The sequence below is a fragment of the Cucurbita pepo genome, chromosome 18 (genome assembly GCF_057944985.1).
Source record: "Cucurbita pepo subsp. pepo isolate OVF chromosome 18, ASM5794498v1, whole genome shotgun sequence".
In the NCBI taxonomy this organism is placed as follows: domain Eukaryota; kingdom Viridiplantae; phylum Streptophyta; class Magnoliopsida; order Cucurbitales; family Cucurbitaceae; genus Cucurbita; species Cucurbita pepo.
This window is the reverse complement of record NC_141815.1, coordinates 309312-325858: the sequence shown is the minus strand read 5'-3', so window position 1 is coordinate 325858 and position 16547 is coordinate 309312. Positions and strand designations below refer to the sequence as shown.

General features: G+C 38.9%; 1 protein-coding gene across 2 annotated transcripts; it reads right to left on the bottom strand.

Annotated features, from left to right (window-relative positions):
* Positions 1–661: 661 nt before the first annotated feature.
* On the bottom strand, positions 662–15593 carry ERMO2 (Sec23/Sec24 protein transport family protein). 2 transcript variants are annotated; one of them, XM_087119553.1, is made up of 14 exons: positions 15435–15593; positions 13886–14973; positions 13675–13813; positions 13082–13272; positions 10211–10318; positions 9930–10133; positions 9490–9721; positions 8570–8719; positions 8316–8472; positions 7457–7584; positions 7012–7334; positions 6734–6925; positions 6103–6342; positions 662–997 (listed from the first exon to the last, which is right to left on the bottom strand). In XM_087119553.1, the coding sequence occupies exons 2-13, from the start codon at positions 14909–14911 to the stop codon at positions 6109–6111; spliced, it is 3084 nt and encodes a 1027-aa protein (XP_086975679.1). In that variant the 5' UTR covers positions 14912–14973; positions 15435–15593; the 3' UTR covers positions 662–997; positions 6103–6108. The 2 variants fall into 2 exon arrangements, with proteins under 2 accessions (XP_086975679.1, XP_086975678.1); XM_087119552.1 differs by having other exon boundaries at positions 662–981.
* Between the last annotated feature and the right edge of the window lie 954 nt (positions 15594–16547).

Below are 16547 nucleotides of genomic sequence, written 5' to 3'. Positions count from 1 at the left end.
CGAACATACGTCGTTTAGCCGTAGGCGACGCAAAAACAAATAGACTTAAATCATTAGTTGCTAGGTAGTGAGTGCCGCACAATCGCACGTCCGCTGCCATTAAAGTGCGATTGTGACACTGAGCTAGGTCATCTAAAATTTTCACCCACCACGGTCTTAAACAGTAAACATAAATTGCAATAATAAAACAATATTTTTGTAACACCAATCATTTAAAGCAGCAATGGCCTTCACCAAGCGAAAGTAGAGTGAGTTATGTCTTTCTCTATTATCTCCTTTGGATTGACCTTCCATTGGAGGAATGACAAGGGCGGACAAGACTTTAAGCGCACCCATTTGGGAGTTGTCTTGACCTTACCCTCAAAAGAACTACCCGACGACACCTTTACAATACCTATTGTGTAAAGGCCCCCACAAACTGTCCTACGATCCTCATCGAGCCTCTCTCAGTGCACTCCAAGTGTCCATTCAAGAGAGCAATGACACAGGGGTCGAGACAACGCAAGACAAGAGGAAAGATGCCTAAAACAATTGAGATCATACATTAAAATGTGGCTAAAAAGAATGAACAACAATATATAATTTCTAGATCAAGTTGTAAAATTACAAGGCTTCCTTCAAACAACCACCCACCTCAAGAAAAACAATGCCAAAATCAAAGTTGAATAACCAAACAAAATCCATATAAATGGCCAATGTTCTTGCAACAATTCTACCCAAATCTAGGGGTGACATATAGACAACACAATATATTAAGAAAAATAAAATAACATCTTATGTATATATTCCCTATAACAGTGACAACCTCTCAACAAGGGCAAAAATTATTGTTAAAAGACAGAGATAATCTATCTGGCAACAAATTTATGAAGCAGCCGTTGCTTCCTGGAGCCCGTCGTTGAAGCTAAATTCGTGTCATGGCGTCCAGTAAAATCTTCCATTGTTTTTCGAGACAACGTGCTTCTTATGCCAAACTCTATCCTGCTAAATTTAAGAACTGCATTAAAAGAAAGAAACCATATGGCTTTCATTGGTCACGTAAAAAATTGTTTCATCATCCGTCATCCCAATACATGAACTTCAAAAACGAACACAATCGATAACTATGATTCCATGTTGATAAGAAAATTGAGCTAAGTCATCTGAAATTTTCAGCCACCAAGGCCCAGAACAGTAAAAATAAATTGCAATAAGTGGATATGCCATAATAGAACTATATGTTTGTAACACCAACACTTTAAAACAGCAATTGCCTTGATAGCTCAACTCTACCTTGGCCTGGTGAAGGACATTTACGAAAACAAAAAAGAACAAGAATAAGTAGTAATAATAATAAAAGAAATAAAAAGGGAATCATTCCTCGTATTCCAACTTTAAAAAGCAGATAAGTTTACTTCACAGTTGAGATCATATGCTCAATGCTATTAGAAGAGAACTTTTAGGACAGTGAAATACCCATGGGAAAGGTGTAGGCTTTAATTGTTTATGCTGCTGGCTACTGGTTTTGAGACTTCTGAATGAACCTACTTTCTGATGGCATATGGTGACCAATAGCATATATGGGATTCACGTGACAAGTTGGCTCATGGGCAATTCTCATCTCTTGTGGAATTTTAAGGATGCTAAGGTGGAATCTAAGTTTAAATAGAGTTCTCGACGTAAGGGAGGTCATAGGAGTGTCAAGGTTCGATACTGGTAACTTCCACGGTGAATCACAAGGCTTTACAATGGCTTAACTGGGAAACTCGTTTCTTGGTATTGATGATTTCTTTATTTTTATATAAAAACATCAAGAAAATTAGATTCCAAAGAGAAACAAGAACAGCCTAAGGGAGAAAAGGGAAGTTGGTCCGTTGGGCTGTGACTGTGCTGGTTGGTGGCACTTCAGAGAAGAGAAAAGTTGCCGCCAACCATAGGAAGGAGAGGGGCAAAGTTAAAAACATATTAAAATTTAATTGGGCAGTCAATCGGTCCGTTAGTGTCAATCGGTCCGTTAGTTTGAGCCTTAATTGGGCACACCAACCACCCACCGACCGCATAACTCATAAAACCAATCGACTGAAGTCGGTCGACTCGATTTTTCTGGTTTGATTTGTTCCCCTAATGTCGACGATATGACAAATTAGCCCTATCAAGTTAAGCAACTTAAATTTGATCCAACGTTTCACTCTTCCACAAATGAACTGCCACAAAACAACCAAAAAGGTTTAACCTACTTGGACATTTTCATCTCTCAGACAGAACCATTCACAAAAGAGATATTTACCAAACACCAAGAGTAAGATCAGTAAGAAAAACCCTCAGATGAACTCGAATACGAAACATAACTCCTCTTGAAGACAAAAAGGCCCACAAAATCCGTCGTTTTCCTAATCAGATAAATGATGTCAGAACTCCAACGAAAGAGAAAAAGAGCTCCCCAATGAAAAGGGACAACTACCATCGAATGAAACCTCATAGGAGCTATATCTCAACCACTTATCCTCCAAAAATGGATATCTCTCCCACCACCTGTTCAACAGAGAACGAGTTGAGAAAAAGAAAGGGAGCTCTTCCACGAGACTCTGGAAGTGTTAATAGCCTCACCCATGATCAATCAAAAGGGCAATACAATATTGCTTGCAATGATCTTATACCATAAGGTGTTGGACTCAAGAGAGAATGACACGACCATTTAGCCAGAAATGCCTTGTTTTGGGCCCTTAAGTTTCCTAAGTCCAATCCCCAGAGATCCACGGAATCCTTCACCACCTCCCACCTCACCCGATGAGACAATTTCCCTTCCTCAACCCCCTCCCCTCCCCACCCCCAATAAGAAATCCTTCATAAGCTTCTCAAATATCTTAGTGGTTGAACCAAGGATCCCAAACATTGACAAAAAGTAGATAGGGTAAGACTGGAACAGACTAAATGGTTATCCTTTGGTAGTTTCCTCTTGTTAGTTAGTTGTTGGTTCAATGGTTAGACTTGTTGGTTATTGAAGTTCCTGATCGATTAGAAGTTCCTATCCACCCCACAAAAGGAAGTTCTATTCAAAAAATTATCCAAAACCCCTCTATCATAGAACTCAATAATAACTTCCAAAGATCGTCCTTAAGACGAGCAGGAAAAAAAAAGCCTTAGAAAGCTGTTGAGACCAAGGGCCTTATACCTATCAAAACCAAAGACAAACTTCTTGTTTCACCCAGGAAGAAGGGGAAAGCCAACTTTGTTGTGAAAAATAGAATAGGGCTCCAATCCAAATCTTCCCCAAAGGGTTGAGGAATAGCTACGAGAGTGTAGAGAGAGAAGGAAAAAAAAACCTCCTCCCCAATCTCTTTATCCCCATGCAACATCTCCCCACCATCGTTCTCCAGCTGAGAAGTGAAACATTTACTTCTTTCCCTTGCTACCCTATGAAAATAAGAAACATTGCAGTCTCCAGGCCCATTTCACTTTGGTCTTCTGTCTTCAGCTCAAGCCGCCCTCCTATCCAACTCCTCAAACTCACTTTTAGAGAGAAATATGCCTCCTGAAGTGCCTCTTTATATAAACTTCCTCCTCAATGCTATCCAGGGCCTTAGGCCTACCCAACACCTCTTGCTTCATAATCTTTAAATCCCCAATGATCGCAATTCCAAGATTTGAGCCCCTGCCCAAAGCTTACCCATAAAATGGAAACCTTTCCACCTCTCCAGAAACTCCACTGGCCACTAGGAAGGGAGAACTTAAAGTGACAAATGGACCAGCCACATATTTTTACCCTAAAGGAGAAAAAGGCCCACTTTGGAAAGACAGAATCAAAACAAGTGACCTAACACTAATTCTAGGCCCCAAGGTCGGTTTCACAATCAAGAAGGCACCCATCCAACAATTCTACTACAAGCCACACCATGTGACCAGGTACATATATGTCATTCAAGAGGTGAGCCAACGAGATAACACTCCTCAATGAAACTGTAAAATTGCCTCATGGATTTTGTCTATCTACAACCAGACGCCTTTTTCCTGAGAGGCCTAATAACGTTAAAATCTCTCGCCAAACACCAACAGGAGACACAGTGGCCAAAACACCCTACCAACTCATCCCAGAAAACTTGCCGACTCCCAGAGATCTAGGAGGCTCATACACCTCAAACACCCAGCCACATGGATCTTAGACTTTTTTCTAAGGGGGCCAAATAACATTAAAATCCCTTGCCAAACACTAACAAGAGCCACACTAGCCAAACAAACCCTCCCAACTCATCCCAGAAAATTTGCCTATCCCTGGAGATCTAGGAGGCTCAAACACACCTCGGACACTTAGCCCATCACATCCCTCGAGAACTTAAAGGCCTGACACAAAAAAAAAAACACCTTTAACAACATCCAACAAATTTGCCAAACTTCCATCCCAAAGAATATGAATCCCCCTCGAAGCTTCACCAACTCCAGATCAGCCCATTCCACCTTCTTCCTTGCCCAAAGACTCTCCACTAGCTCTCGATAATAACTTCCTCACCTGGCTTCCACGAAAATAACAATGCACGGGCTCTCCATAGAAAGGACCTCCTTACCTAAGCTCCATTTGTTCCTGCCCAAGAGACCCCTAACTTTTGTAGTATACGAGATTAAGGAGAGAATACACCAAGAATCAAACCAAAGACCTTTTTTTGGTCCCTGTGTACCTCACGGACTATCTACATATATCTTATTTGAAGACAAAATTGCGGAAATTATCTTTTTTTTCTCCCAGTTGGTATGCTGCGTCCCCAGAATATGAGTCAAAAAACCTTTTTTTTTTTTTTTTTTTTTTTTTTTGGGACTGGATCTTTTAACCATTAACTTGCATAAACAATTTAGAAATTCTAATTATCAAAGAGCTTTTCCTGGCACACTTGTACTTTACAATGAGTGAAAAGTTTGTTCCGTTTATAAGAAGGTAAATAATAATTAATAGTAAACAAAACTTTTTTCTGGCCACATCAACAGCGGTCATATGCTTCTCACAGGGTGGCATTTTTGGTCTCACACCAGAACTGCAAAGTTTTTCATTGGTCCCTGTGTGCCTAGGGGGTTTATCTGCATGTATCTTGTTCTAGGACAAAAGTGGGAGAATTGTATTTCTCCCAATTGGTATTTGTGTCACCAGGACCTGGAGAGTCAGCAAACCTCATTATCTGGCCTGGCCTTTCACGCTTGAGTTCTATGAACTTTTTATAATTTTTTGTAATTAAGGAACTTTTCTTGGAAGCGTATAAACTGTCCTACGTAAGCTTTTCATAGGGTGCCATTTCGGAATTCAGGCCAAATGGAACATTATTTGTGTGTCATTTTTGGAGATTTAGTTGGACATAATAAAGAAATAATTTGGGGATTTTCCTCCTTCAGGATTTTCACTTCGTCTCTCTAATTACTTTTGTTAATATTGTAGCCGACTGGAGAGGTCTCTTGTAACTCCTAGTTTGAATCTTTGAGGCATCCCTGCAGCCAGCACTTTAATTTCCATTTCATAAATAAATTATAATTTCCACTGGAGTACTTCCAGTGGAAATACTGGAAAAAAAAAAAAAAAAGTTGCTTCCCACTGGAGTACTTCCTCCGAACACTCCTCCATTATTATCCTCTTCATTTTCCCAACTGGAGAAGCTTATATAATTAACCTTTTAAACTGGATTTTGCAATTTAGAGCAACAAACAAATCCAAAACCATTTAAATTTAAGCACGATGGTCATCTTCTTGGTAAATTTTCTGTGCAGCAGTTTTTATCTTTTTAGTTTCCAGGCAAGCTTGCAGACACCTTAATAATTGTCATGGACTATTATCTGACCCTACTACGTTTGGTTGTCAAGAAATTATAGGCAGGTGAACATCATGCTTGAACCAATTCCCTCTAAGCCCATTATTATTCACATAGCTCTTATTGATCATGAGGTGCAAATGTTTATCATTTGTGAAACATGATACTATTTTGCATCTAAAATAATTATTCACCAGACCATGCTTAAGAAGAAAAATACACAATCATTAGATAAAACCAAGGGAAAATGAGGTTTAAAAAAAAAATTATATAGACATGTCTTTCACTAAAAGAAACAGATTCATAACTCAACTCCAACAAGGGGCAAGACAGTCCTCACCTTGTACTAAGCATTTTGCTGAACTTGCCGATGTAATTGTAGAAGCCAATCAACATAACTATTCGTGCCACCCACTTGGTCCTCAACAAGATTTGCTAGGAGGAGGAAGCCTTCTCTAGGTTGTTCACCTTGTCTAACAAGATGAGATAGCTGATAGTATGAAGCATCACTTTCTCTAAGTTTCTGGAGCGTCTCAAATAGTTTTCTTGACATTACATTATCATGATCACGAAGGATGACCTAGATTTTCAACAAAAAAAAAAAACATTACCAACACCAGAGAGGCAATTTACAATTAAGTTAATTAATTGAACATAAAGAAAATAGAAGGGGCAGAATAATTCTCAGTTCAACAGGAATAATTGCACAGAAACATATAAGAAATTCCTTTCCAAACATGACAATATTAAAAATTGTAAAGAAGAAACCTATCATATATAGCACGCCTAAATCGTAATTAGGACTTCAATTCAGGCCAAAAACATTATTGCTAAAAAAAGATTATATAAAGCCTATTTCAGGCTTCTTCTAGTTTTGAAAAGTAAATACAAAGAAGAAAACATGAGTTATCCTAAGCCAACTTCTTCTGATTCAAATCCTCTTTCCTCTAATTTTTAAAACAACTAGATACCTTAGATAATTCTGCTGCAAAGTCTGCGCCAAGTAAATTCATAGACACATCAGGTGAAAGCACTCTACCAAACCAAACAATAAAGCGAAACCCGTCGTCATACAAGTACAGGCCTCTGGAATCTAAGCTATCAGCAGTCAGTGGCAACCTTTTCTCTATGCTATTAAGGTTTATAGTCTGAGCGGGAGATGCCTGCAAGTTAAAGTAGAATAAATTTCATAGAATCTGAAAAATCACTGAGTGAGAATATATAACTTTTTTATATAACTGAAACGGACCTTCAATAGATACTCATCAAGTCGAATTAATGAGGGGTATAAAAGCTTCAATAGGTTTTTAACAGGAAGAATCATCATTGCGAGGCCTAATGCACATCGCTCATCAAGCACAGCATCAGCATAACCCCCTCGAAGAGGTATTGATTTGCACAATGCTAATCCATATAAAGGCAAAAACTTAAGAGACTCTGGGTATATCATTCTGCCTCCCAAGCGATGCTGTACAGCATAGAGGTTACGGTACTCTCTCAAAGCTTTAACGATTCGTTGTTGAACTGAAGTGCGAGCATCATCCAGCTTATGGGACAGTGTTTTCTCAATTGCTGCAAGTTGTTTCAGTTAGAATTTAGAATGAGAGATTAATAAAGTGAACAGAGGGTAATTTCAACAATTGAGACTATCAAAATCTCACATGGGCATGCAAAGAAGTTTGTGCTTAACATACCTAGCCTACTAAACAAGGAAAAAATGGCACCAACATCAGCCTGGCGGTACATCTCACCCAGATCTGTAACCACAGGTGCTGCTGCTGTATGCACTCTAATACGCCTCTCTCCACAAGAAGCAGTATATCTTTATATCGTCAAAGAACAAACTTATTGGTAGAACCCTTAAAATAGGAGAAAATAAGTCAATTTTAACTTTGCAAGCCTTCCCTAGGCACCAATCTCAGAGACATCATTGAACTCAACCAAATCAAGACCAAAGAAAATGCATGTGCAAGGTAAGAAGAAACAAGCAATCTCATGAGGAAAACAACAGTTTCATGCACTTACAATCTTCATGTGGTTACTGGTTTCGATCAAGAACAATGTGCAACTATTCATTACCAATTGAAAATTTGATATTATTAAGGTAACTTTTCAGAAGTAAAGTGTAACATATGAATTTATTTGTATGCCTAAAAAAGGTTACTCAGTACCCTGTAAATTGAATAATCAACATTCATAAATTATGACATAGCATTCCTAAAAAGAAAGAAAGCTGATTATGATTGGATACAGATTGTGTATTTCTATCTATCAAGAAACAATGACTGTACTCTACAGATCAAAAGAGAAATTCTTATACACAAAACTAGAGAGAAACTCTGAAATCTGGCTGATACTCATTCTCAAATATGCAAACCTGGGTTACAGTTACTGAACTCTATGACAAAAGGCATGAATATAACTGATTCAGAAAATTTAAAACCTAACATTGAAAACCTACTTCATAAACAGCTGATGGTATTGATGGCAACTATTAGGAGAATTAATAGACATAAGATGGGTGTTATCCGGAACATTTTACTCAAAGGATACAGCAACGCAACTTGGAAGTACACTGTCTGAGTTGTGAGTAAGGTCTCTTCATAAGAAATTTGCATTGCAAACGCTTTATCACAATCTACAGATGGAAGTGCCAATAAATCGGTGCTTCTTAACATAAAATTTCCGTGAAACGATGTAAAGCGGATTCCTAGAAGAACAAACAAAAATAATGAGAGAAGTGTTGACATGTGAGTGAAGAAGAAGACGAGCATTCCATGAGAACCAATTTAAAAGGAAAAGATCACCTTTTCCGCATCTTATACGCATCACAGCTTCCCAGGCAGTTTCTCTAGTCAAATCCCTTGCTAGCTCGTGTCTCAACTTTTCTCCATGATTGGAAGATTGGAAGCCTGGATAATAATACACCTGACCTCCAGTGTATTTCGCCAGAGTCCCTAATACAAGAGAGATAAAAATAAATAAATAAATTCTGAAAGCCCCAGAAGCAACACTTGCACGTCATGTAATAAAAAAGATAAAGATAGGGACTGTGTGGATTGTCATTAGAGCCATCAGAACTATATCAATAATCAGTAAATTTGTAATTAAAGAAATGAAGAAGGAAATAACAAACATTAAGTTGTAACCTAAATGAGAGACAGCAAACATAAAAAGTAGACATAAAATTTCAGTTTCCCCAAGAAGCTGACTAAAATAATAAATTTGAATGCCCCAGGATTATTGTGTAAAATTATTTGCTTAAGAAACAAATAATCATTAAGCCTCACTGTTCACAGACGAAACATGGCAATATAAAAAGCTCCATAAGTTAATCAGATCCTCCCAACTGAAAACAAGTGACCACAATGATCTTCAAAGTTAGACCCAAGAAACTAAAATTATATATATATATATATATATATATATATATATATATATATATATATATATATATATATAATTTTAAAATGTTCAAAGCATGCTGAAGTGATTAAAAAAAAACACCAACAATCATAGCAGGCCCCAGTCAAATGTGTTTGTAAGGGGAAAAAAAGATTTGTAAGGACAGCCCCCAGTAAATTCTTAAGAATCAGATTCAATCATGTCACCACAAATACATTCACCATAGATGATATGAAGGGACTTCTTGTCCCTTGCCCGTTAGACCTTTGGAATGAAAGGTTTTCCAAAATAAATAAATAAGGGATGATAAACTGAGGCATACCCAAGGAAGCAATATCTGTATACTTGTCACTAAATGCATAGACATTGACCCCAATTTGGAACTTGGTAAATTCAGCAGCCATTTGTTTGTAGAATGGATCCTCTGGCAGTCTTAGTAAGTGTTCTTTGTCTGTTCCATAAACACGAAGATCATCCCCACGCAACTTCAAGCGGCCAACACCAAGAGATGGAAGTGTGTTTTGAAAAATTAACAGCTTCCCCCCCAGTTGGCTCTGCAAAGAGGGTGAATGAATAGATAAACCGATGGTCATATAAACTCTTTATTATAGATAACTTTGATTACGGATGAATTTACAATATTATATACATGTTTATATTATAATTACAGATGAATGACAAGGAAATAACAATGATCACATAATAGTACTAGAAATACAAATATGACAGTGGTGACTGATTTAAAAAGTGTAAATAACACACCATAACCATAAATGCTCCTTTAAGGGCCGGGCCGAAGGCAGATTCAACATTCACATTGTCCTGAAACATAGATGGCAAGCTATCTAGGAATGACTCAACCACAGTTCTTGATTCAGATAAGTTGACAAGGAGATCATCTGGCAAAGGTACAAATACGTCGTCCAGATCGGAAACCACCATCATTTGTGGCTGAGTCAAAGTCGACTGTGAAAGAAATGGAACTTTTAGCATTTAATATCAAAATTGGGGTATAATATACAATAGGAACCTATATTTTCTACCTTCATATTATAAAAATGTATTGTGCTGTCAAAAGTCGCAAAACCTATTTGTGTTCTAGTAGAACCAGGCAGCTCATCCAAGCACGACCTAATTGTTTGTGCCACGACCTGAAAAGGAAAAAAAAATGACATACTGAAAATTTTGCGCTCTCTGTTTGGCAATCCCTCAATAACTACTGCTGTATTGGCAATACATTCTTCAGGGAGACCTTTATCAGATTTTAGAAAAAAATAATAGCAATAAACCAATTATCATGAAGATAAATGATAGTACACCCCCGCGAGAAGCAAACCACAGAAACAAAATAACAAGAAATTGCACCAACGTTGAGAATAAAAGATGAAGAAAAATTACAAAAGAAACTTTTGATGAGAAGAAGGGTATGCGTAGATGGGAATCAGTTATGTTGAGAAAAAATACGTGTGAGTAGTTGGGTGGTAGGAGTATATAAGTACGGGAGTTAAAGAAGAAAAGTTAGTTATCATTGTATTGTATTCTGATGGAACACGCCCTCAAATGATATGATGAAAAGGAATAAATGTTCAAGGAAAACAAAACTCCTAAAGAGAGAGAAAGAAAGTAAAAAAAGCTAGAAAACACAACCATATGGAGATTAGCCATGAAAATAAATAAAAATAAAAAACAAAGAACTAAGAACTAATCCAGTAGTTGCGCAAGGACATTGAGAGCTTGCAAACAAATGTTGAAGCTATGAATAAGGCTTCCACTACCATTAGCTACTTCAAACCTTCAAACCATCATAAATGTAAACTTGCTCCATTGAGGCCCAAAAAAATCTCAAAGGATCATATGGAAGGGAATTTTGATCCAGTGTATAACCTCCTTTGGGGACTTCTAGAATCTTCAATTTGCTTTCCTAAAAGACCATTTGATTCAACATTTACAAAAGTAATGTCTTTAGAGCTTCACATAGATGTGAAGAACCTCATTGCGAAAGAACCAAACTTCATATCCCTAAGATTTTAGGACAAAAGTCTCTTTGAAGCGGTAAGATTGATCACCGTAAGGCCACTTAACCCTTTACATTGCTACTAGACGAAGGTATTTCACGCATCTGAAGATCACAAATCTCAATTACTTTTTTGAAAGTCTGTACTCATGTAATTCTCCTTAATCTGTGCTAGATTAATGAACTCTTTCAATTCCATAAGACTGAAGCAAAGGCATTAAAATGAGATGCCTCAAACCTCCTCCATAACTTCTTAATATCTTTTAAAACTCTCTTATGTTTTTCCAGGTCCTCCAACACCGTCCCCGAGGATGCAATACAGAGGCCCCACAAAGTTGGGAATCCTCCTCAAAACCCGAGAATATGCCCAATGAAAAACAATACCACAAGGGTAAATTAATCTTGAAAGGGATGTTCTTGTGAATTATGTACCAAAAGTTGTGAACTTTGCTTCACATTTCTACAAGAAAATACCATCTCAACCCTTTGCCCCTTGAATTGGAGGCCCATATCTGTTCGTCTTAGGGATTTGCTGGGAACTCTATTAATTAGGGTGCTTTCATACCCCAAAGATTTATCTCATTTCCATTTTTTGTTCTTCACTCCATTAATATTTTGTTTCTTTTCACTAAATCAATGAATGACTCCTTTTTTGTTAAAATATAATATAAAAATAAAAAAGAGAATTGATTCCAAGCCTTGAGTCTCACTACGAACACTGCAAGGTTCTGCCCTTCTCATACTAACCACTCACAATGACCCACCAAAAGGGGAAAATGCTAGAAAGTTAACTACAAGAATCTATGTCCAACCATACCCGAGCAAACTTTCACCCGAAGAGCCTGGTATGAGAGAACAACTACCTAAGTCTATTACCTATTAAATGAGTCACAACTATGGCCAAGGCATAAATAAGGCTAAATAACAAGGCAACCTAGAAACTGGTAGGCAGTGTGCCAAATAAGAGGAGACTACGTTACAAGAAGTGTTAGAGAAAACGGGCAAAGGAGGAGAACAAAAGAAAACAGCAAAATTTTCAAGAATAAAATGCAATTCTAACCAAGATTGATGAATAAACTAGATTATTATATATAAGAAATGAAAAATATACATTGATAATAAAGAGATTATTTTTTATTTTTTAATGAGAAGAAGATTATTTTTTTATTTTTTAATGAGAAGAAGATTCTTCTTTGTTAACCCAAAAAAAAATCCCAGCAACTCAATGTCTAAGCATTTTATGATCATCTCTTTCAAAGGTCTTCTTTACCCAACAAAAATAAATTTTGGTCAGTGTTAACAAAGCTTAAGACCCACCCTAAGACTATAGGCCTCTTAATTGCCTTAAGGCATGAAGCAACAAAAAGATGTTGCCCAAGTGAAGCAAGGCGCTCTTAATAAAGTAATAAATAAATATTACTGGAGCAAATGGCAAGGACCTTGGAGGCACTCACCTAGGATATCAATCAAAGGCATGCACTTCCCAGTCCTTTGCCATAGGCAAATCACCTGAGTGCCTTGAAAGCATTAATTTTGATTAACCAAAATAGAATATAAAAAGGATGTAGTATGAGTTCTAGGACCATGAGTTGCTTGTTAGTAGGTCGTTAGGTTGTTGGTTAGTTTTTAAACAGTTAACTGACCGTTAATTGTTATTGGTTTACATTTCAGTTGGTTATAATAAAGGTATGAATACCAGTTAGGACGGCAATATATTCAGCAATAAGTTTTCACCAAAGAAACTTCCACATCAACCTAAAAGCCACCTTTCATTTCATACTATGGTCATTTTTTTAGTTTGGAAAAAACAATTCTTAAGAGAGAATATACAAAGAGAAGGAGAAGATGAAGAAAATAAAACTAATAATAATAATAGTAACAATTGTATAGAAATGTTTACCTCTAACATCCCACTTCTAACAGCAGATATAGAAACATCGATAAGGAAAAAGTATAGTGGAGGCATAGGTGGCCGAACCATATACTCGGTTGGAGCAACAAAATCCACACTACCCTTAGTGAGCTCGGGTCGCTGATCCAAATCAATTCTCTGGCCAGTGCCATCCAAATGGGCAAAATAATCTCCTGGAACTGAATAAGGAATCAACGTAAATGAGTATAATCCAACAGGGGAAATAGTGATATACAAAAAGAAATGAAAATATTTTTCCAGAAAATAATACAAATAGGTATATATTCTGCTTTCCAAAAAAAAAAAAAAAAACAAAAGCAGTAAATGAAGTGAATGTTACGCTCAAGTTCTACAGTAACACCAAATTGTTTGTCCAAGAAAAAGAAGGAAAATAATAATAAGAAAATTTTATACAGCATAAAGCCTATGGCAGAAATTCACAAGAAAGGACATAACTTTGACTCATAAAAATATTCCTCCGATGTACTACGCTTCCAAATAACAAACTGTGACTGCATATTGCAATAGGTAAATTTCTAATTCAAGTGTCCAGGAGCCATGAGAATTATAATTCTTCATACCATCATTCAGCAAAGAACAAATGTTGCAGCGCCACTTTCTTCCTGCATCTGTGAATGTGGCATATGGATTTACATAAGTGCGGCACCTCCTACAGCGGATGACGCCAGTTGAAGCAAAATTGACAACGGGCACTTCTTCCTAAAAATTAAGAGAATATTAATAAGGTAACTTTAGCATGCACAAAAATCAAAATATTACCCAGACACTAACCCCAATAGGAGCTTCTGCAAGTGGACAAACAATTGCTCCGAGAGGTAAATGCCACCTTGAGACTAGTGACTGGGAACTGGGTATAGCACTGGTTGTGAAACGTAAATATCTTTGATCGCAGTTCATGGGATACATCTCGGAAACAAATTTAGGCTCTTCATCACTATTCAATGGCCTTGGAAGGGCTTTTGGATCGACTCCTGCTTCAATTGATCCAGGAATAGATCCAATAGAAAGCGAGTTGAAATCTTCGGCTAATCCTTGAATGGAACCAAGAGGTGGTCCAGTGCCTGGATAGTGCTTTTGGTCTGTAGACAGCAAACCTTGTGAGGCTGCAGCAGCAGGAGGGGGAACATAACCTCCTTGGTGACTAAGGAAAGGGGAAGCAGGTGCTGAAGGAGGGACATACTGCCCTTGGTGACTAACAAGAGGAGGTTGGGACTGCAAATCTGCATTAGGCTGCTTATGGACATAACCAGGCAAAGAGGGCGGAAAATTAGGCTTTGCTGATGGAAAAGATGGATCTGACATAGGCTGCTGAACATGGGCAGGAGGAGGACCTAAGCTTTGAGGAGGAGATCCCATAGGCACTGAAGGAATCTGAGTATGCGGGTGATAGGAAACTGGAGGAGGTGGCGCATAAGCTGCAGGGGTTTGCCCCATTGGTGGAATTCGCGAAGGAGGTGGTTGAGATGGTGAAGTGAACTGTGGAGCTGGGAAACGCTGGAAAGATTCAGTAGTTCCTGGAACGCTTGATGTTGGTGGTGGTGGAACAGACGGATCAGAAAACCTACTTGGTTGCATAGGTCTAAACCCAGGGACCCCTGATCCAACTGCAGGAGCAGAGGATGGAGGAAAAGGCATTGTGTATGGTGGCATAGCAGGCGAGGCGGGTCTAAAACGAGTGGCGTCTGATCCAACAACAGGACCAGAGGATGAAAAGGGTGACGTGGTCTGAGTGGCACTAAAAGGTGTGCCGGCAGGTCTAGCTGGAAAACTCTGTTGAGCAGGATTTTCAGTCCCCATGGGTTCTATCGTCGCACACTCTCACACCCTTTGAGCTAATGGGATGCTAGCATGACGCAGACCTGTCAAGCACAGGGAAAAGCAAAAAAACAATAATAATCAAGACGATTCTTAGAGAATAGAGAAATGAATTGACAAACAATGCGCAATACTAAGGGCGTTCATAACATAAATCTTACTACATTCAAATTACCGACGGGGGGAAAAACATAAAGAATACGAGAAGAATCTCCAAGATTCCATCTTCGTTGTTATTGGTAAACAGAAGAAGCATAATCTTGTGGATTCCGGGAAAGTCAAAGAATTGCAGTGGGGGAAACTAAGATTTGGAAGAAAAAGAAAACGAACGAACAACACCCAATTGTGGATTCCGGGGAAGTCATGAAAAGAGAGATCTAGGAAGTGAAATACAGAATTGTAATGAACGGAGCGAGTCGGAAGCAAGTGGTGGCGCATCAATCAACATGGAGGCGTGCAATTGAAGTGAGGAATCGTAGATTGAGAGAGGGGTAGAGAGAGTTACCTTGTGTAGTGCGAGGGTCTGCGAGCAGTGAGGAACAGAGTGGGGGATGAAGGAGGTGGAGGGATCGGAAGTGCGGAAGAAGTGAGTGATTTTAGAAAGCCAACGCCTCTCCCTTCCGATTCATTCCCAAAATTAATCGAAACTCGAACGCTTCGGAAATTGCCAACGACGACACAAATTACACAATTTCTTAGGGTTTTTTTTTTTTTTTTTTTCATACTCATAGAATACTTAACGGCTTAGATCCACCGCTAGTAAATATTGTTCTGTTTAGGCTTGTTTTCCCCTTCGGGCTTTCCTTCAAGGCTTTAAAACGATTTCCACACCCTTATAAACGGTGGTTTGTTCTCCTCCCCAACTGATGTGGGACATCACAATCCACCCCCTTCAGGGCCCAGCGTCCTGACTGGCACATCGCCTCGTGTCTACCCTCTTTGGGGAATAGTAAGAAGGCAACCTGTTCTCCTCCCCAACCGATGTGGGACATCACAATCCACTAAGGGTGGTTTGTTCTCCTCTCCAACCGATGTGGGATATCACAATCCACCCCCTTCGGGGCCCAGCGTCCTGCATTGCCTCGTGTCTACCCTCCTTTGGGGAACAGCGAGAAGGCAACCAACACAATCCACCCCCTTCGAGGCCCAACGTCCTTACTGACACATCGCCTCGTGTCTACCCCCTTTGGGGAAGGGTAAGAAGGCTGGCACATCGTCCGGTGTCTGGCTCTAATACTATTTGTAACTGCCCAAATCCACTGCTAGCAAATGTTGCCCTCTTTGGGTTTTCCGCTTCGGGCTTTAAAAGTCGTCTGCTAGGGGAAGGTTTCCACACCCTTATAAAGGGATAAAGGGTGGTTTGTTCTCCTCCCCAACCAATGTGAAACATCACAATCCACCCCCTTCAGGGCCCAGCGTCCTTACCTCGTGTCTACCCTCTTTTGGAGAACAGCGAGAAGGCTGGCACATCGTCCCGTGTCCGGCTCTAATACCATTTGTAACTGCCCAAATCCACCGCTAGCAAATATTGTCATCTTTGTGCTTTCCCCTTCGGGCTTCCAAAACGCGTCTGCTAGGGGAAAGTTTCCACACCCTTATAAAGGGTGGTTTGTCCTCC